Raw genomic sequence first — 24,728 nt, 5'->3', positions numbered from 1 at the left:
GGAGTTCATCACCACCAAACCAGTATTATATGAAATGCTGAAAGGTATTCTTAAAGAAGAGGAAGAAGAAAAAAGTAAAGAGAAAAATTATGAACAACAAATACATATCTATCAACAAGTGAACCTAAAAATCAAGTGAATTAAAAACCTGAGGAACAGAATAATCTGGTGAATATAATAGAATCAGGGGCATAGAAAGGGAGTGGACTGATAATTCTCAGGGGGAAAGGGGTATGGGGGGGGTTCATGAAGTGACTGGACAAAAATCATACACCTATGGATGAGGACAGTGGGGGGGAGGTAAGGGCAGAAGGTGGGGTGGGAACTGGGTGGAGGGGAGCTATGGGGGGAAAAAGGAGAAATAATTGTAATAATCTGAATAAAGATTTATTAAAAAAAATAAAAAATAAAAAAATAAAATAATAAAAAATATATAATTCAAATGAAACATTTTAAACATTTTTCTCAAAACTTTATACGCACCACTATGCATTCAATAAACAGGATCTTGAAGGGATATCTTTACCCCCTTGTTTACTGCAGCATTATTCACAATAGCCAAGACATAGAAACAACCTAGGCGACCATCAGTGGATGAATGGATCAAGGAAATGTGGCTTAGCCCGGACGGTGTGGCTCAGTGGTTGAACAGTGACCCATATGAATCAGGAGGTCATGGTTTGATCCCTAGTCAAGGCACATGCCTGGTGTTTTGGTCTCCGTCCCCAGTAGGAGGCATGCAGGAAGCAGCTGATCAATGATTCGCTCTCATCATTGATGTTTCTATTTGTCTCTCCCTCTCCCTTCCTCTCTGAAAAAAAAAAAGATATATTTTTTAAAAATAAAAATACAATATATATGCTAGTACACCATGGAATATCATTCAGCCATGAAAAAGAAGGAAAGCCTACCGTGTGTAACAACATGGGTGGACCTTGAGGGCCTTACGCTGAGAGAGGTAAGTCAGAGGAAGCACTGCATGGTATCACGTACACGTGGAATATTTTTTAAAAAGTGAAAACAAAATAACAATCAGAATCTTGCAAAGTCTGGTTCCCTGCTCATCTCCTCAGTCTCCACACTCACATCACTGTCCCCCAGCCACACAGGTCTCTTGGTCCAAGACCGGGCCTGCCTCTGGGCCTTCGCACCTGATGGCTCATCTGCCTCTAATGCTCTTCCTTTGGGACCTCTCTTCACTTTTCAAGACCCACCTCAACATTTTCCCTCTCCTGTAGCTCGGCCCACAGTGGCCACTCGATTCTCTGTCCTCATATAACTGTGCTCTCTGGGCCTGGAGCGGAGCCTTCTCCCTGGTCCCCTGCCCAGGAAGTCTGCACACCCTGTCTCACTCCCTTGTTGGTTTGTTGACCACTTACAGAGCATCTTCAGAGATGCATTGCCCAAGCTGAGGACAGGCAATCCGCCACAGTGACAGAGACAGGGCCCCTCTCCTGACCCAGACATCCCACCACAGAGCCCTTCTCTTGAAGACGCATGGTGAGGCACGTTCGAGGACGTTTGGAAAGAGCAGTATCACACTAGGGTGCACCCGTCAAATGTGATCCTCCCACTCTGGGCGTCTCTAGTCATAGAAATGGAGGAAATGTGGAACTGCTCACACCAAACTGGGTGAATCTTAAAAGCATTGTGCTGGGCAGAAGAAAAACAATCATTGAAGGAGGTACACAGAATAATGCCACTTATGTACACTTCAAAAACATGCAACACAATTTTGTATGTTGTTTATGGAGACATCCCATGTAGAAAGGTGGAAAATGTTCATGAGAGTGATAAACACTTGATGTAGGGTGTTGATTATCTCAGAGAGAGGAAAGGGAGAGAGAGAAAAAGAGGGAGAGAGAGGGGAGAGAGAGAAGAGGAGGGAGGACGGGAGATAGAGAGAGAAGAGAAAATGAGAGTAGGGAGATGTGCATGGATGTTTTACTCTTTTTTTGTTTGTTTGTTAAACCTCACCCGAGGGTATTTTTCCCATTGTTTTTTAGAAAGAGAGAGGGGAAGAGACACACAGAGAGAAACATTGATGTGAGAGGGACATATTGATAGGTTGCCTCCTACACTCATCCCAACTGCGGCCGGGGATAGAGCCTGCAACTGAGGTACATGCCCCTGACCGGAAATGAACCTGCGACTCTTCAGTCCATAGGCCGATGCTCTAACAATTGAGCCAAACTGACTAGGGTGGATATTTAGTACATTTTAAGCTGGGTGAATACAAGTTGTATTCCAGCTTAATTATGATCTGTGCACAACACACACACACACACACACACACACACACACATCATGGTCCCCATCTACCTTCACGGAACTCACTAGGAGAGCACCAGATGGATGGGCAAGTAAATCATGGATTCCACACCCATTCCCTGGTCAAGGTCACTGTGTCCCTGGAGCTCTCAGCCCGAAGGTCACACCTCTTGGGTGTCCCACCGTGTCCCACCTTTGCTGAAATTGCCCAGCCCCACAGACCGCGTGTCTAACCCATTTCAGCATTTACCTCAATCCTGTCCTTCATCCGTAGGCGAACTTAGCGCTGGCGCTGCTGATTACCCAGCCACCTAGGCCAGAGACGCGGGCAGCAGCCAGGCCTTCGCCCCGCTCACTGCATCCTGGCCTCTATCTTCTCTCCGGCCCCTCCTCTCCTTCCCAGCACCCCACCTGACTCTGAACTTGGTGCTCTGAGACTTCCTACCTGTCCTTTCCTGGTCTCTCTGGGCTCCGCTTGCTCTTCTAGTTCACCCTTCACAGTGGCCACCACCCGGTGAAACCACCTGCCTCTTCTGCTCTGGCTCCCCACGCTGCTGCTCACAGCGAACACTTCTTCTGTGCTTCCGGGCACGGGCCACCATGACAGGGAGCTGGACATGCTTCGTTACTTAACCTTCTACGGCAGGCGCTCTTACTTCCATTTACAGGGTGAAGAGGCGAGAACAATCAGCCACCCAGAATCTCACAGTCTCTCTTGTTCCGAAGCTCTTAAAACTCTTTGATGAAAGACCCAGATCTAGAACCTCTTAACAGGGCTTACACACACGGGCATTTCCCATTTTATTTTGTTTTCATTATAAAGACAAATGAACCGAGGCCCAGGGAGGCAAAACCGCTTCCCGGCAGTCACACAGCAAGCTTGCTGATGCCTTTCCCTGCCTCCCTCTGTCCCCACTCACCTGTGGGAGGTGTCCCTTCTGGCTGTGGAATGTCTGGCAGGATGTGAGCCAGCTCTTGCTGGGAGAACGTCCTGGGCCATGGAGGAGGTCTGGGCCCGCGCAGGAGGGAGCACATGGACCTGGCAGAGCCCAGTTGACCCTCCATCCTTGTAACTCGGGTTCAGGCCCTTGTGTCTTGTTAGGGTCTCTGCTACTTGTCCACTCCACACTCCGTCCCGCTGGGCCTGCGTCTTTGGGGAGGAGGTGACTGCAGCTTGTTCTGGGCTCTTCCCTCTACTCCTGAGCCAGAGGTGGTGGGGGCTCCAGGTCTCTTTGTGGGGACCCCCATGTGGGGCCTGGGCCCGGCGGAATTCCCCCGGCTCTACTGGTCCTGCCAGCCACTGGGATATGTCTGTGGCTCCTCACTGCTGGAACAACGGCCTCCTGATGTTCATTTTTTTAAATTGAGGTGAGATTCACACACCATCAATGAACCATTTTAAAGTAAGCAAGTTAGTGGCATTTAGCACATTTAAATGATGTGCAACCATCACCTCTATCTAGTTCCAGAACATTTTCACCCCAAAATAAAACTGTCCCCATATCAGTCACTCCCCATTTCCCCTACCTCTGGCAGCTACCAGACTGCTTTCTGTCTCTGTGGATTTGCCTGTTCTGGACATTTCATGTAAATGGAGTCATTCACAGTGTGTAACCTTTGGTGTCTGACTTCTTTCACTCAATGTAAGGTTTTCAAGATTCATCCACATTGTAGCCTATGTCAGAACTTCATTCCTTTCCATGGTGAATATTAATTTTGTTTATTCATTCAGTCTTTGATGGACTTGGGTTGTTTCCACCTTTGGGTGGTCATGAATAGTGCTGCTATGAATATGTTGCTGCTCTGGACAAGTTTCTGTTTGAGTCCCTGTTTCTAGTTCTTTTGGGTCTATCTCTCGGAGCAGAATTGCTGGATCATGTAGCAATCCTATGTTTAGCTTTTTGAGGAACCGCTAAGCTGTTTCCCACAGTGGCTGCACCATTTTATATTCCCAACAGCAGGGCACAAGGGTTTCAATTTCTCCACATCCTCATCAACACTTGTTATTGTTTATCTTTTTCTATTATAGCCACCCTAGTGGGTGTGAAGAGGCATCTCACTGGGTGTGTGTTTTTCACATTTTAAAATTGTGTTTTTTACCCTCTTTACTATTTCTAAGTGGACAGTTCAGTGGCATTTCGTACCCTCATATTGCTGTGTAGCCTCACCCCCACCCATCGCCAGAACACCTTTCATCCTGTAGAACTGGAGCTCTGTCCCCATTGAACACGAGCTCCCATTATCCCTCCCCCCGCCCTGGCAGCCTCATTTCACTTGCTGTCTTTGTGATTTTGACTACTCTACGTACCTGATGTAAGTGGAATCACACAGTGCTTGTCCTTCGTGACTGGCTTATTTCACTCCGCATAATGTCCTCAAGCTTCGTCCATGTGGTAGCATGTGTCGGAATGTCCTTCCTTTTTAAGGCCGAATAATATTTTATCGTACATGTACATCACATTTTGCTTACCCATTCATAACACTTGGGTTGCTTCCATGGTTTAGCTATTGTAAATAATGCTGTTAGGAACAAATATCTCTTGGAGACCCAGCTTTCAATACTTTTGGGGATCTACCCAGAAATGAAAGGTCCTTCTATTTTTTAAAATCCTCACCCAATGACATGTTTTTATTGATTTGAGAGAGAGAGAGAGAGAGAAAGAGAGAGAGAGATATGTGAGAGAGAAACATTAACCGGTTGCCTCCTGTACGCACAGGCCAGGGATTGAACCATAACCTACATACACTGAGTGGCCAGATTATTATGATCTCTGAACACATAATAATCTGGCCACTCAGTGTATATCCTATATAATAAAAGGCTAATATGCAAATTGTCCCCTCGACCAGGAGTTCGACCAACAGGCAGGCCGGCCAACTGCCCATGTCCCCTCCCCCTGGCCAGGCTGGCCCCCACCTATGCACGAATTTATGCATGGGGCCTCTAATACACACACACACACACACACACACACTGAGTGGCCAGATTATTATGCGTTCAGAGATCATAATAATCTGGCCACTCAGTGTATGTGCCCTGACTGGGGAATCAAACCCGCAACCTTCTTGGTGTATAGGATGATGCTCCAACCAACTGAGCAGCTTGATACTGTAGGCTCATTTTGGATGATGGGCTGAGAAAAAAATGGACAATACAATGAGTAAATCTACTTGTCTTGACACATGGAAACTGCGTCACACACATCAAAATAGGCTGGAAGCTAAAGAGTCAACCTAGCAAAACAGAAAATGTTAGTAAAGTACACGTTCTTTTTATTTTTTAAAACCTGTTTAATTTTGAAACAATTTTAGACCCACAAAGAAGTTGCAAACACAGTACGGAGAAGTCCCATGTGTCCTTCACTCAGCCTCCCCCAATAAAAACATCTTACAATTATGTAATTACATATAAGATATATAATTATGTATTATATAACATATCCATATATAATTATATATTTATATATAATGATCATATATAATTATATATTTATAGTATAATTATAAAAACCAGCACAGTGACTCTGGTACAACACTGTTAACTGAAGACCTTTTTTGGAGTTCACCAACTTTTCTATGTACTCAATTGCTTTGAAACGCTCTATGAACTTTTGTTACTTGTGTAGATTCATGTAACCGGCACCACAGTCAGAAAACAGAACTGTTCCATCACCCAAAGACACTCCCTTCTGCTGCCCCTTTGTAGTCATTCCCCTTCCCTAACCCCTGGTGACCTTAATCTGATCAACATAACCCCCGTGATTTGTCATTTCGAGAGTGTTACATAAATCATATTCTATGGTGTACTACCTTTTGAGATTGGCTTCTTAAACTCAGAATAACACTCTTGAGAACCACTCAGGTTGTCTGTGTCAATAGTTCATTCCTTTTCACTGCTGAGTATTATTCCATTGTGTGGGTGGACCACTGTTTCTTTAGACGTTTTGTAGTTGAAGGAATTTAAGTTGTTTCTAGGTTTTGGCTGGAAACATGTTTCCATTTCTCCAGGGTGAATACCCGGGAGTGAGACAGTTGGTTCATATGAAGTGTAAGTTAACTTATAAGAAACGGTCACGTTGTTTTCCAGAGTGGCCACACCATTTTGCAGCCCCACCACTAACGCATGAGAGTCCTGCTCGCGCTGCACCCTTGACAGCACTTGGTATTGGCAGTGTTTTATTTTAGTCATCCTAATAGGTGTGTCATGATACTGCATCACGGCTTTCATTCCCTAATGGCCAATGATGTCGAACATCTTTTCATTTGCTTCTTCGTCATCTGTATGATCCAGGGGTCCTCAAACTATGGCCCGTGGGCCACATGCGGCCCGCCGAGGACATTTATCCGGCCGGCTGGGTGTCACTGCCTGTCCTGCTTAGCAGCCGACTCGTCCCGGGCCCGCAGTGCGCATAGGAATTTGTTCATAGTTTTTTTTTTAAACTATAGTCTGGCCCTCCAACGGTCTGAGGGACAGTGAACTGGCCCCCCGTTTAAAAAGTTTGAGGACCCCTGGTTGGCGCGGTGTTCAAATGTTCAAGTCTTTTGTCCATTCTCTATTATTACTTGAAAAGTTTTTGGAAGATGAAAATGAACTTGAATGTAAGTGCTTCAATTTTCTCCCTACATAAAGTGCCACTGTATGGCATGATTCCATATGATTCTATATGTGCGTGTGCGTGTGTGTGCGTGTGTGTGTGTGTGTGTGTGTGTGTGTGTGTGTGTGTAAGCACCCTTCTCATTGCAGTCTATGAATGGCGCCCTCTTGAGGTTAGTGCACGACCTGCTCCACTGTTTTCCTAGCAGCCAGTCTGATTCTCATTGGAACAACTTGCCTGCCCTCGCTGCCCTACCTCCAGAACAGCTGATGCTGCTCTGTTCTCTTGCCGTGGGATGTAGCCCAACCTCACCTGCTTGGCATCAGGGTATTTACAACATGGCTTCAGCTGACCTTGCCAGTCCCCTGTATAGTTAGTTCCCACACTCTCTCTGTCGTAAAACCATGCTTTCTCAAGCCTCGGGACCTTCGTACACGCAGTCCGTCTGCTAGGAGTGCTCCCATCCCTCCAGACTAACGATTCCTCACACTCTGTTCTCCAGGCCAAGTGCCAGACTCTTCTTTTCTCTGAGACATTTTCCCTCTTCTGCTCACCAGCCCTGGGACCCGCGTTTTGGCCCATCCCTAAACATTTGGGCCGGGAGTGTCTGTGTCCAGCCCTGTGCTCCCACCCCAACTGGCACTTCCAAGGGCAGAGCCTTGAATGGTGCTTTCTCTGCTTTCCTGACAACTGCTCAGCCTGGGGCTGGGCACAGAGGGTGGCAGGAGGACAGGCATTGTTGTTGAAACAATAAGCATGAGTTTCAAAGAGGACCGCGTGAGCCAGTATTCACATTTTTGTAATGACATCATATGAATTTTTCATTAGGTGGAAAGACTACAAGAACAGGTCTACATGCTCATTTATCTGTTTGTTCGGTCATTCATTCATTCATTCATTTCATTGTTACTGAATGACTACTATGTGCCAAGCCCTGGTCCAGGTGAAGAAAGCATTCGCCCCTCACCCAGCTCACAGTTGAGTGGAGAAGAAAGACAAAAATCCAGATTTTCACAAATCATAAATTTGTGGTTATAATGTGACATGGGCTATGAAGCATGTGATGCTAAGAGACAGGGTAATGGGGGCCCAACTTGTGGTCAGAGAAAAGCCGAAGAGGTGACACTGGGATGAGACATGGAAAATGAATGGGAGTTTAGTTGGCCAAAGTGGGAAGAGACATGATTCAGGCCAAAGAAACAGTATTTGCGAAGGCAGGAGGCTAGGTGGGGCATCCCTGGGCACCTGCACTCTTGGGCATCCTGCCCTGCCTCATAGCAACCATACTAAAAAACACCCACTTTTTATCTATTTCTTCCTCTGCGTAAAAAAAGTAGAAAGTACGGTTATACCCTTTCTTTTGAAATTATTTAGGTGCCATGAAAAATTCATTTACTCATTGTGCATCTACAGGAAGTATTGCAAATGGAGAACACCTAATCCACAGATAACTTTTCAATGTAATGACATTTCGGGTAAATGTTAAAGCCAACAATGAATAAAGTTGACATCAGGTTAGCTTAAGAAGAGATTTCATTGAAACATTTGATTTTGATTTATCAGCCTTGTTTCTATATTTTCAAACATCAGACTGTGGTTTTAAATTGTTTTCCTGTTCTCGAACAATTTCAGAAACTATTTACTGGAAAACCTACTGGTGTGGTGATTTACCAGCGCCTCTCAGCGTCCTAACTGGAACGCAACTCGGGGCTGCAGGAGAATCAACTTAAGCCACTGATGGCCTCCCAACTCCCCCTCCTCTTCTCTCATAGTTGTCCCATCTCCACAAAACTCAAATTCCAATTAGGATGAAGTGTCCTTCTCCCTCAACACAGCATCCCTTTCCCACACTTCTCCGACTTTGCACCCAAAGTTCCCTCTCCATGCTTTTATTTATTTTGCCATTACTCCTATTCTTTAAAGGAAGACTTTGAGGCACAGAAAGGTCAAATTGCTCAGATATTTTTGGTTCCAAAGCCCACTCTATTAAACATCACGATATTGGAGCCAGCATAGCTTACATAGATGAAGACTTTCTGGTCCCATTTATACAACATGAAGACTAGTCAGGGCTCTGAGAGGCAAAGTCTCTTGCCCAAGGTCACACAGCAGGTTTGGTTGATTCCAGAACGCCTGCTCCTTCTTTCTGCTTCCACCTGTTTACCTCTCCCCCCACATATCTGGCAGGCACACTAAATCTAGGGTGGCCCATATAATTCTGTTTTCTGGATCTGGAGATATCTGCTGAGTGGTGAGCTGGGTGGCCTGGAGAACGGAGTCTGGGGCTCTGAGTGATAGGAAGGTAGGCCTGCAGTGCCTCAGAAATGAACTTTAGTGCTCATATCCCAATCCCTGTGCCCTGGGTGAGCCCTGAGTGCCTTGTTAGCGATCCAGATGCCAAGTAAGTGTGTGCCCTCGATGGAACCACTGCCAAATGTGGCCTCTTGAGGAAAGCAAGCAACACTCATCAGTTCTTTTTTTTTTCCTTTTTTATTCTTTTCATCAATTCTTTCTTTTTTCTTTTCCTCCATTTCTGCTGTTCCTGGGTTGGTGAGAGACCCTGATCTCTGAGGCACTTATCCTGGGAAGAACTTTCCCCAAGAGCCCTAGAAATAGCAGAAATCCTAGTTGTGAAATAGGCCTCTCTGGAGAATCTTGGGACCAACCTACTTGATTTTGAAACGCTGGCGCCCCCTAGTGATTGGTTTGGAATACACAGCATGGAAGAGTCAGATTAACGTGAATGGGATTGAGGAATAAATTAATCTACAGCATTTATATTTATATCTTCGTGATGAATTTAGCTTTTTATCATTATGAAATGTTCTTCTTTATCTCTAATAATTAGCTTTGCTTTTGAGTGTGTTTTGTGTGATGTTAATACAGAGTAGTCCCCTTTGTCCACAGTTTCCTTTTCTGTGGTTTTAGTTACCTTCGGTTAACCACGGTCAGAAAATAGTAAATGGAAAATTCCAGAAAGAAACAATTCATAAATTTAAAATTATGCGCCATCCAGAGCAGCTTGGGTGATGAAATCTTGCACCATCCGGCTCCATCCCTCTCAGGACATGAATCATCCCTCTGTCCAGTGCATCTACCCTGTATACACTACACCCTTTTTAAGATGAGTATTTCATGATTTGCTCTCCATACTTTTACAAAAAGTCCACAGTCAAGGAAACTTGAATGTCCATGAAACCTATAAAAAGATGTGTGTCCTCACTAGAAATCAGGGATATATTAAAAGTAATACAACCAAGAAATATAATTTTCCTCCAGGACACTGGCAAAAATGTGAACTTTTATCATTCAAAATGTTGATGACATATTTGGGGAAGCCAACACTCTCATCCATGGGTGGCGATTTTTGCTGCGACTATCTATATATATAAAAGCCTAGACAACCGTTACGACCAGTCACTATGATGCGCACTGACCACCAGGAGGCAGACGCTCGACTCAGGAGCTGCCCCCTGGTGGTCAGTGCACTCCCACAATCCCTCCCCCTGGCTGGTCCTTCTCCCTGCTGCGCCACCCCCCGGCCAGACAGCTCTGATCTGCCCTGATCAGGGCTGGCCAACTTCCTGTGGTCCCTCCCCCCTGTCCCTCCCTCTGGCTGGCAGGCCCTGATCAGCCCAGCCCGGACTGGCCCGGCCCCGATTGGGATTGGGCGAGATGGCCCCGATTGGTCCTGATCGCCCGCCAGGCCTAGGGACCCCACCCGTGCATGAATTTGTGCACCAGGCCTCTAGTCTATTAAAATATAATAAAAACTGTGCACTTTGTGATGAAGCAGTTCATCGTTTAGAGATTTCAATTGTGCATGAGAAAGAAGAAGAAGAAGAGAGGGGAAGAGTTGAGAGACCCAGTATTTCTGACAAGGTCAGTGATGTAGATGAAGGATGAGGAAGAGCCAGAACCAGGCTTTTCATTTTCCCCACTGAACATGGCGTAAAGCCTTTCACTCTTCCTGCAATGTCCATGAAATGTCTAAGAAGTAAAACCAATCCGCCCTTCCTCTTATCCACGTTCCCTTCACTGCATCCAACACAATGGAATATTTCTAAAAAGTATTTTAAGTTTGGGGAGGAATATACACATCTCCAGTTTATTTTTTAATTTCAAGTTTATTTCTTCTAACTTCAGTGAAGTTATACTGGATTTGGGAAGAGCAGGGGGAGAAACCCACAGGAAGGGCGATAGAGGTCCTTCCGGCTTAATCTTGCTGGTTTGGAAAACTGCATAAAACATCCCCTCCCCGCCCCACTCACTTGCTCAATCCTTAGAGCAGCAAGACCACGATGAGGGCTTCCAGTTTTTCCTTGACCTTCACCTATCCACTTATGGCCTCAGAGTGACCAGCCCAACTGGAGGCAGGAGAATTCTTGCCACAATAATGTATCGCCTCGCTTTGATTTACTTCCTGTAGAGTCTTCAAGAGTCACAGCTGGAAGCATTGTGAATTATGGACTCGGGCAGCCTGAGTTTGAATCCCAGCTCCCCAATTTCCTAACTGGGGGACCTTGGACATGTTACCTAAACTCACAGTGCTTCAGTTTCTCTGTTTGTAAATAAGACAATAATAGTATGTACTCATAGTGTTGTTGGGGTATATGCTGTGATAGCAGAAAACCCTGGTGGCTTTACAAATAAAAGCTCATTTATCACCCACATACATTCTAACATATGCCATCCCTGATATAGTACAGTATTGTAAGGATTTTATACTGTAGTAAAGTTACAATATTCTTTAAAATTTTTTAAATATATTTTTATTGCCCTAGCTGGCTTGGCTCAGTGTATAGAGCATCAGCCTGCGGACTGAAGGGTCCCAGGTTCGATTCTGGTCAAGGGTACATGCCTGGGCTGTGGGCTTGATCCCCAATAGGGGGCGTGGGGGGGCAGCCAATTAATGATTCTCTCTCATCATTGATGTTTCTATCTCTCTTTCCTGCTCCCTTCCTCTCTGAAATCAATAAAGATACATTTTTTTAAAATAAAAAATATTTTATTGATTTTAGAGAAGAAAAGAGAGGGAGAGTAATCATGGTAATCATGAAAGAGAATCATTGATTGGCTGCCTCCTGCACACCCCTTACTGGGGATGGAGCCTGCAACCCGGGCATGTGCCATGACTAGGAATCAAACCAGGACCTCCTGGATCATAAGTTGACGCTCAACCACTGAGCCACGCCGGCTGGGCAGTATTTTAAAATTTTTAAATCACATTTATTGGGATGACATTGGTTAATAAAATTATATAGGTTTCAAGTGTATAATTCTATAATACATCATCTGTAGATTGTATTGTGTGTTCATTACCCAAAGTCAAGTCTCCTCCCAAAATCATTTATTCTGCCTTTACCCTCTTATACCGCCCCCCACCCCTTTTCCCTTTGGTAATCACCATACTGTTGTCTGTGTCTAGAGGTGTTTTTGTTTTGTTTTGTTTTGGTTTTTTTGCTTAATTCCTTCACCTTTTCCACCCAGCCCCCCAACCCCACTCCCCTTTGACAGTTGTCAATTGTTCTCTGTATCTATGAGTCTGCTTCTATTTCATTTGCTTGTTTATTTTGTTCATTAGAGTCCACATTAAGGGAAATCATGTGGTATTTGTCTTAAGTTATATTATACACTGTAGGATAGTATACTACAGATAGCATTCCTGATGCCTATATTGTCTGGTACCAGCCAACTTTGAAAATAAGGTTTGAGCTTGAGTGTGGGCTTGATGGCACAGTTCAAACGTTTAAAAGTTCCCACTCAACAATCCCTTTCTTCAACACACACAACACCCCACTCATAGTTGGCACCTGCCATTCAAAATGTTTAGGCCCTGGCTGGTTTGGCTCAGTGGATAGAGCATCGGCCTGCGAACTGAAGGGTCTCGGGTTTGATTTTGGTCAAAGGCATGTACCTAGGTTGCAGGCTCCATCTCCATTTGGGGCGCGTGCAGGAGGCAACCAATCGATGTGTATTACTCGAATCAGTGTTTTCCTCTCTCTGTCTCTCCCCTTCCCTTCCTCTCTCTCTAAAACTCAAGGAGAAATACCCTCAGGTGAGGATTAACAAAAAACAAAAACAAAATGCTGAGGATGCCATGCCAACTCAGCCTTTGTCTGCATAGACATGGCTCTTATTCCAACGATACATTAGAGAAACATCTCTGCAAAGAGAGGACCAGGAATATACCATTCCCTGGGAATCCTTAACTGAGTAATCTTAATTCTTGTCCCTTTTGGTGGAATAAGAAGTTTAAAAATGGCAGCATCCAATCTTACATCACCCTGACGTTCATTCAAGAGTGAGCTTCACCATCTTGCATCTCTGCTCTATAATAACTGAGACAGCAAAAGTCACGTATGCTTGCCCTGGCTGGTGTGGATCAGTTAGTTGGGCATCGTCCTATGCACCAAAAGGTTGATGGTTCGATTCTCAGTCAGGGCATATGCCCTGGTTGCAGACTCGATCTCCAGTAGCGGGTGTGCAGGAGGCAACCGATTGATGTTCCACTCTCACATCGATGTTTCTCTCTCTCTCTCTTCCTCTGTCTCAATAAACCAATGAAAAATACTTTTAGAAGAAGTAACATATGATTGGATTGCCCAACCAGGGTCCTCTTGGGGACAGTCTTCCACTTCTATAAAACCTAAACTCGACTCAGACAAAGACACTGCTAAGAACCAACACAGGCAGGACTGTCCGAGCATCCCTGTCAGAGCACCAGCACCTGAATCCCCTTTCTTGCTTGGATTTTAAGGGTTGTATCTTAGACCCTTCACTCACTGTGCAGAAAAGTACATTAATAGGTGGCCAAAATATCCACGAGCTGGGGTCCATATCTGATGCTGGGCTGTCATTCTTATAGTAAATATTTCCTTCTGTTTAAAACTAAATAATCCAACTCCTCCTCTTGTCTAAGTGATTGAGGTCATTATGTTTGTTTTATACAAATCCACAAGAGAAAAAAAGTGAGTCTGGGAGGAAGAAGGGGGCTGGCCACAGTAAGCCTTGCACCACATGGACTACAAATGAAAAAAAGATCTTAGATGTAAGGGAGGGACACTTCAGCACCCCCCACGAGTTCTTCTGTTTGATCTGAAACCAGCTCTGCCAAGGACCTTGACCAAAGCCACTTGAACTTCTTGATTCCTCAGGCTATAGATGATGGGGTTGAGTGTGGGGGTGACAAGACTGTAGAAGAGAGAGACCACGTTGTCCTGCTGTGGGCTGTGGTATGTTCCTGGCACCATGTACATAAACACAGCTGCCCCATAAAAAAGCCCCACCACAATGATGTGCGAGGAACAGGTGGTGAAGGCCTTGTGTCTGGCTTCAGCTGAGCGCATGCGGAGAACAGCCCCCAATACGTGGCTGTAAGAGGTGGCAATGAGGGACAGGGGCAGCAGCAAGATCAGCACCCCCGAGATGGACAGCACCAACTCATACACAGAGGTGTCTGCACAAGAGAGCTTCAGTAGAGCGGGCAGCTCACAGAAGAAGTGGTCCACAGCGCGGGAGGCACAGTAAGGGAATTGCAGGGTGATGGAGGTCTGTATGGAGGCCACCAGCACACCTGACAACCAGGAAGTGCCCACCATGAGCAGGCAGACCTGACGTCTCATGAGCATAGGATAATGCAAGGGGTGGCACACGGCAACATAGCGGTCATAAGACATAAGGGATAGCAGAACACCCTCAGAGACACCCAGCAGCATCAGGAAGAACATCTGAGCTGCACAACCTCCAAAGGAGATGGAACTTTCTCCCTGGCGCAAGTCAGCTGCCATCTTGGGGATGGTGACCAGTGGAAAGCCAACATCCAACAGGGAGAGTTGGCTGAGCAGAAAGTACATGGGTGTGTGGAGCCTAGAGTTTGTGTGGATCAGGAAGATGAGGATGGCATTGCCCAGAAGGCCGATGGTGAATATGATGGCCACAAGGGAGAACAGAACCAGATGCGGCCCTGAGTGGCTGAAGAGCCCCATGAGAGTGAAGTCTGAGGTCACTGATTGATTTGATTCCCCCATCCTCTGGGAGGAATCATTCTTCAGCAGAAAGAACTGGATATTTGGCAAGAAGTCTCAGTGGGGGTAGTTTCACCTTCCAAACCAGCTGTAATTGTTTGATAGTGGCTGCTGGAGTCTTTTGAGAAGGATGATGAGTACATTCAGTGTCAGTAGGAAAAAAAATACCATGATTAATTATGTCTGATATAATCAGGAGATTGAGAATAGCAAAATGATTCCCTGCTCTTGCCATTTCTTTGTAAAAGTCTTGCCTTCACCCTCCAGGCAAGTACTACTCACCAACTCTTGTAGTTAAACTGTCTGTTCTCAAGGGAGAGAATACGAATCAGCCCCAGTGGAATACACCCCATTCCAGATACCCTGGGGATGAAGCAAAGGTGGGATTCTGAATAGACTAGATTCTAGTCACTAGAACATGAAGGAGGGAGAACTTGTCCAAATGGCAGGGGGTGATGAGGACGGATCAAAAATTAAATCCAAACTATAAGGAAATTCTCATTTCCAAATTCATTGGAAGGGCTGCTGGAGGCAAAGACCAACAGTAATTAGCATAATAAATGCGAGAGTTCCTCAGAAGGCTGACTTACTTTGATATTCAGCAGGCCTGAGGATCTGCATATTATTACCTGCTGCTGGCTGAATAGCTAAAGGCAATTCCCCTAACCTCATAATCCTTTATTGTTTACCAAACCTCACCATTGATGTCTGTTTGCTTTGCTAAAGGGCAAAATGTATATTCTAGTGAATAATAAGCCATGGGTCTGGAGATTCAGGAGCTTCTCCATTAGACGAAAGTGATCTGCCTGGTTTTTCCCCATGCCTTCCAAATTTATATTTCTTGCCTAGTGTATCCATTCATGTGCAGCCCCGTCTCCAGATTCCTGAACCCTTGCTGCAAAAAGGTTGTGGCAGAGGGCCAGTGTCTGGAAGGAGTCATAAATGAGATGACATTCAGAATATGGACCCAAGGCATCTGCACTGTAAAGGGACATATGCGTGATGGAGGTTGGAACCAAATGGTCTGGAGTGGTGAGTGAAAAGTTGTCCGGAATATCAGACATCATTTTGAGGCTAAATTTCATAGGGTAGGAGTGGAGAATATTGGGCTCTGTGTATTAAGTACCCAACAAAAATCTGCTGAATGAATGCAGTAGGCAAGGCAGATAAAGGATCAGGAGAGCCTGGCCCCCCCCCCACCCACCCACTTGACCTTACCTTCAATGTCACTTTGCAGGGAAATGCAGATCATCCTGGAATATTGTTCAGACACATCACCTCCAACACTGAGAATGTCTGGGCCAAAGTGGCATCTGTTGCCATCATCAATGGGAAAGAACAGAGATGTGTATAGAGAAGTATAGTGGAGCCAGCATTTTAAGACCAGGAGGGTTCAACCTTGCATAGATCCTTGCAGAGGTCTGCTTTACCAGATGTCCAAAGGCGGTGAGCTGCTTTGAGACCAAGAAGGGTCAGTATTGGGTAGGTGTCTACTCAAGACCCTCTGGTGCCCACATCATTGATTATACTTACCTTAGACAGCTTTCATCTTTTCTGACTTGATTCCTTCTAATCATGAAACTCAGTCAAAGTTTTTTCCCTTGCCCAACTGCTGACTGTCCCCTTCTCTCCAACTCGCTCTCTGTTTTGCCCATGTCAATGCCACACTAAAGCTGGCACTTAAGCCCTTCTCAAATCACTGCCTAGTCTAATCTTCCATCACACAAAGGCCCTATATTATCCTGTCCCCAACTATTTGTTCATTCATTCATTCAATGAAAATTAATTCGGCTACTCCTAAGTGTCAATCACGGAAGGAGTCATAAACTACACAGTGGTGAAAAAGATGGACAAGTCCCTGCTCTCATGAGAGACATAAGAAACAAAGAAACAAGTAATCCATGTACTTTGAAATAAAAATAAATATGAAAATATAAACAGAGTGATCCTTTAGTAAGTAACTTACCAGAGAAAACATCTTTGGACAATGTGGTTGAGAGCAACTGCTCTGGACAGGAGAGAGCTGCCCTCAAAATCTAACTGTTATAAGAAGGAGAGGGAAGACCCAACTATCTGTTTCTACCTGTGGGTGGAAACCAGACAGGCCCATTATGGAGCTGACTAACAAGAAATATTCCTAAATTGAATGGAGGGCTTCATGAGGTGGTGTCTGTCTTATTCAATACATGATGAATGAACTGGAGATACAAAGACCTCTTAGCACTGCCCTCAGAGAACGTAGAGTTTGACAGGAGGTGCAAGCAGGTAAGCAAATCACTTTAGGACAGTATGAAAAAGAAGGCAACAAAGATGTATATATTGTGCTGTAAGGGTCTATGCCCAACTCTGCTTGTAGGGTGTCCGAAAATGCTTTTCCAGAGGTCTATGCCCAACTCTGCTTGTAGGGTGTCAGAAAATGCTTTGCAGAAGGACGGACCTTTGCACTGATTTTTGACAGTTGGGTAGGGTTCTTTTCTAGGGAGATAGAGAAAGGTAGATCATTTCAAGGAGAAGGAATGAGGTGCGTGTGGGTTGTATGTCATATAATTAAGAGAATACACTGTGGGCTTAGAACAAAATTTGAATACCACCTCAGCTTCATCATGGCTTTGTGACTGTGACCTTCGGCAAGTTATTTAACCTTTCTGGAACTCAGTTTCCCCATCTGTCTATGGGGAGAAATGAGACCTTTGTAGGAATAGACATTGGTACTAAATGAGACAATGAAAGCTCTGGCTGGTAGCTCAGTCGGTTAGAATATTGTCCCAATACACCAAGGTTGTGGGTTTGACCCCTGGTCAGGGCACATGCAAGAAGCAACAAATGAATGCATAAATAAGTGGAACAACAAATTGACATTTCCCTCTCTCTCCCTTCCTCTATCTAAAATCAATCAATTAATAAACATTTTTTAAATGACACAGTGAATTAAAGAGCTTAGCACATGGTAATTTCTTGACTTAAGTTCACAACTATTATTCATATTGTAGAGGAAATATAGACATTAAAAAAGATCAATTGGCTGGGTGACTTCTGAAACCCCTTCATATGGTAGGACAATGTATGCCTGGTGCTTAGCTCACTGTCTGGAATATAATAAGACTGTTCAATGCACATTATATTTTTTGTTGACATTATTCAACATTATAACCCTTGTCCAGTTGCCTGGCAAAAATTTATCAGTTCAAGTTCATTCTCAGTAATGTTCTTCTGAAAGGACAAGTCCCCTGTTATTCATTTAACTCAGTGGGTCTCAACTAGAGGTGATTTTGTCTTCTCCCCAACCCAGGAGATATTGTGGGTTGTCACAGTTGGAGGTGTTACTGGCATTTAGTGAGCAGAGGCCAGGGATGCTGCCGAACAACCTCCAATGTACAAGACAGCCCCCACCACAAAGAGTTATCTAGCCCCAAATTTCAATAGTGCCGAGGCTGAGAAATCTTTTAACTGAAATCCAACACCTTTCTCTGACCTTAACTGGAACCTCTGGGAGGTCTCTTGAGTCCACTGACGTGCCTGTTCAACTTCATGTCCCATACGTGCCTAGAGATTAATCTGTGAAGTTGAATTTCCAGGGACATTTAAAAGCAAATATAAATAAAACTAGTCTCAACCTAAGTCCCTGGACAGTTGCATTGTCTCCATGTCTATGTATAGAGAAGGGTTTGTTCTTGAATCAGATCCTTTCAGGCCAATTCATAGCTAAACAGTCCCACTGGACTTTGTCAAGGGATTTTCAAGTGGACACTGTTCTTGTTTCTTTTTACCCATATCTCCACCCCACCCCCTCTTAAAGGAAAGAAAAGGGAGCTGATTTCTATTAAGCATTTGCTATGTACCGGGCACCATGCTAATAGTAAGATCAAAGAATAGCTGATGGGTTTCAATAGACAGGTTTCTCAAACTTGGCATTATTGACACTTTGGGTGAGATAATTTGATATATTCTATAGGCTTTTTTCCATTTGATTCTTATCAGTAGGTGTTATTATCTGTCTGTATAAAAGATGGAACAGAGATTCAAAGAAGTGTAGTAACTCACTATACTGGATTAATGAATAATGATGTCTCCAGTTTCACATCCACTTGGTACCTGTGTCTGTGACCTTATTTGGAAAGAGAGTCTTTGCAGATGTACTTAGTTAAGGATCTTGAACTGAAATAATTCTGGATTTAGGGTGTTCCCTAAATTCAATGACTAGTGTCCTTATGAGAAGAATAGATGACACACATAGAAACAGAGAAGATGGTCATGTGAAAACAGAGGTAGAGATTGAAGTCACCTAGCTACAAGCCAGGGGCACCAAGGATGTCAAGAGCCACCAGACTCAGGAGAAACCAAGATGGCAGCATAGGTAAGCACCTAAACTGCTGCCTCGCACAACAATTTCAAAACTACAACTAAAAGACAGAACGGACACCATCCAGAACCACAGGAAAGCTGGCTGAGTGAAAATTCTACAACTAGAAGGAAAGAGAAAAGCTCACAGAGAATTGGAGGTATGGCAAAGGGTCTTTGTGCGCGCAGAGAGAAAGGGTGGCTGAGAGCCTGGCTGACTTTCTCTGGCGGAAGGGGGAAGGAAGCCCCCGACTGCACTGAACCCCAGTTCTGACTGCACTGAACCCCAGTCCCGGGCGAAACCCCGTGGACCCAGGCTCATACAGGGGGAGTCTGGACTGTCAGGTAGAGAGAAAGGTACCCGGAGACTCGGAGACCCGGGGGAGACCCGGGGGAGCCCCAGCAGGCAGGGTTCTGGAGGCGCGCGCGCCAGTGTGCACAAAGGCTGCGGAGGTTGCCATAGGCTTTCCCTAGCAGAAGGGAGTCGGAAGCTCCTGACTGCACTGAACCCCAGTTCTGACTGCACTGAACCCCAGTTCCAGGCGAGCCCCTGGGGACCCATGCTCTTACGGGGGGAAATCTGGACTCGGGAGCCGGGGAAGGCAGAGGTCTGGAGGCGCGCGCGCACAAGGGCAAGGCTGACGGGAAGCCAAGACTGTCTGCTCCACCCTGAGACTCCACCCCATCCAAGCTGAGCACAGAGGCTTTTGCAATTTGGCAAGTCTAATCCTATAAGGTTGTCTCCAGCACTGAACTTCTCCCAGCATAGACACAGCTGATCCTCACATCCAACTGGCCTGGAGGTCAATTCCTCCCAGTGATACCAACAACAATCAAGACTTAACTACAACAAGGCTGTACACACAGTCCACAAAGGGGTGCACCAAGAGTATCCACCTCAGGTTAACTGGGGAGGCCGACCCACTGGACCATATAGGAAACCTAGCACACAAATCTACCTTACCAACTCAGGGAAGCAATGAAAATGTGGAGACAAAGAAACAGATCACAAATGAAAGAAACGGAGGAAAACAAACGAATGGATATAGAATTCAAAACCACGGTTATAAGGCTTTTCAAGAAAATCCTAGAAAAGGCCGATAAATATAACGAGACCCTTGAAGATATGAAAAAGGACCAACTAGAAATTAAACATACACTGACTGAAATAAAAAATATTATACAGAGACCCAACAACAAGGGAACACAAGAATCAAGTCAAAGAATTGAAATACAAAGAAGCAAAAAACACTCAACCAAAAAAGCAAAAAGAAAAAAAATCCAAAAAGTTGAAGATAGTGTAAGAAGCCTCTGGAACAACTTCAAGCATACCAACATCAGAATTATGGGGGTGCCAGAAGAAGAGAGAGAGCAAGATACTGAAAACCTATTTGAAGAAATAATGACTGAAAACTTCCCCCACCTGGTGAAAGAAATAGACTTACAAGTCCAGGAAGCACACAGAACCCCAAACAAAAGGAATCCAAAGAAGACCACACCAAGACACATCATAATTAAAATGCCAAGAGCAAAAGACAAAGAGAGAATATTAAAAGCAGCAAGAGAAAAACAGTTAATTACCTACAAGGGAGCACCCATACGATTGTCAGCTGATTTCTCAACAGAAACTATGCAGGCCAGACGGGAGTAGCAAGAAATTTTCAAAGTGATGAATAGCAAGAACCTACAACCAAGATTACTCTACCCAGCAAAGCTATCATTCAGAATTGAAGGACAGATAAAGAGCTTCACAGATAAGAAAAAGCTAAAGGAGTTCATCACCACCAAACCAGTATTATATGAAATGCTGAAAGGTATTCTTAAAGAAGAGGAAGAAGAAAAAGGTAAAGATAAAAATTATGAACAACAAATACATATCTATCAACAAGTGAACCTAAAAATCAAGTGAATTAAAAACCTGAGGAACAGAATAATCTGGTGAATATAATAGAATCAGGGGCATAGAAAGGGAGTGGACTGATAATTCTCAGGGGGAAAGGGGTATGGGGGGTTCAGGAAGAGACTGGACAAAAATCATACACCTATGGATGAGGACAGTGTGGGGGAGGTAAGGGCAGAAGGTGGGGTGGGAACTGGGTGGAGGGGAGCTATGGGGGGAAAAAGGAGAAACAATTGTAATAATCTGAATAAAGATTTATTTAAAAAAATAATAAATAAATAAATAAATAAAAAGAAAAGAAAAGAAAAAAAAAAAAAAAAAGAGCCACCAGACTCTAGGAGAGAGGCATTGGACAGATTCTCCCTCAGAGCCTCCAGGAGAAATTGATTTCATTAACACCTTGATTTTGAACTTTTGGCCTTCAGAACAGTGAGAGAATAGATTTCTATTTTTCTATTCCAGTTTGTGGCACTTTGTTACAGTGGCCACAGGAAACTCATACATTAACCCAAGATCACCCAGCAAACAAGTGGTAGGATCAATTTTTAAACAAATGCTCATATAACTTCAGAGTTCCCTGCATTTCCCTTCAAATCTTACAGAGAAACATCGATCAGACCATTAAACCTCAGAGGGAAGGTAGGGGAGGGTGGGGGTAAGGGGGAGAGATCAACCAAATGACTTGTATGCATGCATATAAGCCTAACCAATGGATACAGACAACAGGGGGGTGGGGGCATGAGGGGCGGTAGGGGGGGTAATGGGGGAATCAGGACACATATGTAACACCGTACTCAATAAAAAAGTTAAAAAAAAAGGTAATGGGTTATTTAGTTCCCGCTTCCCCAAGCAAACCCTTGGCTTTCCTGCCCCAATTATCTTCTGTTTACTTCCTCAATTTGATTATTGTCTTATTGCCTGGTCTGGGGCAGAAGCCACTTCACCAGCTCTGGGGTCCAGGGTTCTCTTGGATGTCCCTACCATGGCACTCCCTGGTCACTCACCCAGCTCTGGCCTGGTGGTCATTGCTGCTGATTGGTCAATGGCCATTCAGCCTCCGCTTTGAAAAATACTATGTAGGTCAACTCTGGTTTACCTCAAAGAAGTGCTGATTGGTCTGGAAGATGATATGAACTCAATGCCATGGACTCTGGTACTTCAGATCTCTACTTCTGAGGACTATGTGGCATCTCTCCAATGTCTTACCCATAGAAGGCCCCCTTCTTCCCTCACACACTCAATGCTGTGTTCCCCTAACCTCATCTTCCCTTCCAGAATTACCAGGCGGTCCCTTTGGTAATGATGAATCCACAGACCAGCGCATTCCCTGCCCTGGCTTTTGGGATCCCTGTAAGCAGCTTTTTCAGTGGGATTGTGACCCCCTTGTCATGGTTTGCCTTGGGCTTTGCACACATTCTTCCTTCAGGATATTTTTAGGGAAAAGATGGTTCCCTCCACTAAACCCAGCTTCCCCACGCAGGTAGGCAGGACTGGACCGAGAAAAGCCTTGGCTTAGAGTTTGTTATCTCCTTGTCCTAAATCAGCTCCTTCACACCTTAGGCTGAAGAACTCCTCCAGCCATTCTTCTTAGTTGACTTTTAAAATCTTACCTTTTCACGTTTTTCTCATTGCTGCTTGCATTTCAGATCTGATTTCCTTTGCTGAGAATGAGAGATGCAAGAAGAGGCATTGGAGTTAGCTGGCTTCCTGTTGCTAATAAAACCTTCCCAGCATCTCACCTATGAGGCAGCATGAATGAGCCCTTTCTCCATCAGACATAGAAAGTCCATAAAAATGTTTTGACTTCTTTTAAATTCAGAAGAAAAAAAGATGACTCTATCCAACATGGAGTACAAGTGTCTTTGTACCAACAACAAGCTGTAAAACGTAATTTTTAATGTGTTTTTTTTTATGGAGGAAGAAGTTTACAGAAGCAAAAGTGCCTCTGGCCCATCAGAGGTACATGGCAGCCCTGCCTTCCCCTCGCTTGACTAGTTTGGTAATCAAATAACGAGGGGCTTGAGAGCCCTGTTCACAAAACAGTTTGCTTTCGTTGTCTGTTTGACCCCGACTCACACAGCACACCAGTCACATAGCGAGTGCTTCCTCAGCATGTTCTGAATGAATAAAGCCTGCGAGGAAAATACTTAGTGTGATGCTGTGTTTAAGTTGATAAAGGGATCGACTGGCAGAGTTGGGAACCCATTTGACCAGTTCCAAGACACGTGTTCTCTCTCCTCTGATGGTTCAACAGAGGCTTGGCGCTTTCTGCTCTGGCTCTCCAAGCTAGTCTGGCTTTCTCTGGAGACCTTCAGCGTGTCCGCGTTTTAAACTGTCCCTGGAAGGGAGCTGAAGGTATCTCCGGGCTGTGCCAGGGAGCATTTCCTAAGTCCAATCTCTTAGCAGTGATCAAGAGCTACAGGTCTTCCCAGCTTCTATGCAAGTTCAAGTATGGACCTGAAAATAGATGACCTCCCCTGGCATGCTCAGCCTCATGGCAGTGCTATCGCCTGAGGTAAAACAAATGGTCGAATGCCCACCTGCAAGCTGGAAAGGATTAAGATCAATGTACCATTCCCCTCCCTCCAAATGCATATAGTCCAACAGTGCAATTATAAAAATTACTTATAAAGCCACCAGTCCCTGGGGTTTTCTTGCCCACAAGCAGTGGGGTTCTAGATTCTCACCTTCTTTTGCCAGGGTCTGAGAGAACCCCTCTTAGCCCCAACACACACTTCAATTCTTATCCTGGGACATCTTCCTGATTAAACCTCCCTGGAATCCAGCACCTTCGGTGAATGGATCTCGCCTGGGTCTGTGGAGTGATGACAAAATTGTCTGAAGATAGAGGCTCTGGGGGACAGTGTTACATCAGAAAGCTTCTTCTTCTTCTTTTTTTTTTTTCTTGCCGAAGAGAAAATTAATAATCATGGGAGCTAGGGTCTTGAGATTGGAATTACCCCAGGAGACCCACTTTTCAACTCTCAATAACAGGAAAGTGGGAAGCACTGTGGTGGATAATTGAAGTTTCCAGAGAATCTAAAGTCAAAACAATTGGCAGGCAATTCAAATTCCTTCTTTCTCCTCTTATGGGAAAAGGGGATGTGAAATCTTTTGTTCATCCAAGGATATGTTTTACTGATTTTTGAGAGAGAGAGAGAGAGAGAGAGAGAGAGAGAGAGAGAGAGAGAAAGAGAGAGAGAGAGAGACATCAACCGGTTTCCTCCTGTACTCACCCCCACGGGGATCAAATCCACAGGCAACCTTTTGGTGATGGGATGACGCTCCAACCAACTGAGCCACAACGGCCAGGGCAGATCCTTTTATTTAATGGCTTTTAAAGTCTGCATGGATAGGTGAACCATATTGTCTTTTCTTATAAACATGCTACCTGGTTTTAGAATCAAGATTGCATTGACCCAGTGATTTTTAACCTTTTTTCATCTTATGGCACACATACACTAATTACTAAAATTTTGCGGCACATCAAAAAAAAGTATATTGTATTTTTGCTGCTCTGACAGCCCCACCCCCCCAAAAAAGCTATAATTTTATTTCATTCACACCAGATGGCTATTGTTGTGTTGGCTCTTGTCA

The 24,728-nt window shown here is 44.7% G+C and overlaps 1 protein-coding gene across 1 annotated transcript; it reads right to left on the bottom strand.

The window, feature by feature from the left end:
* Positions 1–13,933: 13,933 nt before the first annotated feature.
* On the bottom strand, positions 13,934–14,896 carry LOC308251770 (olfactory receptor 2Z1-like; the record flags this gene model as incomplete). The annotated part of the gene is made up of 1 exon (XM_080675472.1): positions 13,934–14,896. The coding sequence occupies one exon, from the start codon at positions 14,894–14,896 to the stop codon at positions 13,934–13,936; it is 963 nt and encodes a 320-aa protein (XP_080531598.1).
* Positions 14,897–24,728: the final 9,832 nt, after the last annotated feature.

The sequence above is a fragment of the Plecotus auritus genome (genome assembly GCF_963455305.1).
Source record: "Plecotus auritus genome assembly, chromosome: 6".
NCBI classification, from domain to species: Eukaryota; Metazoa; Chordata; class Mammalia; order Chiroptera; family Vespertilionidae; genus Plecotus; species Plecotus auritus.
The sequence above is the reverse complement of the archived record's forward strand: the minus strand, read 5'-3'. Positions and strand labels throughout refer to the sequence as shown.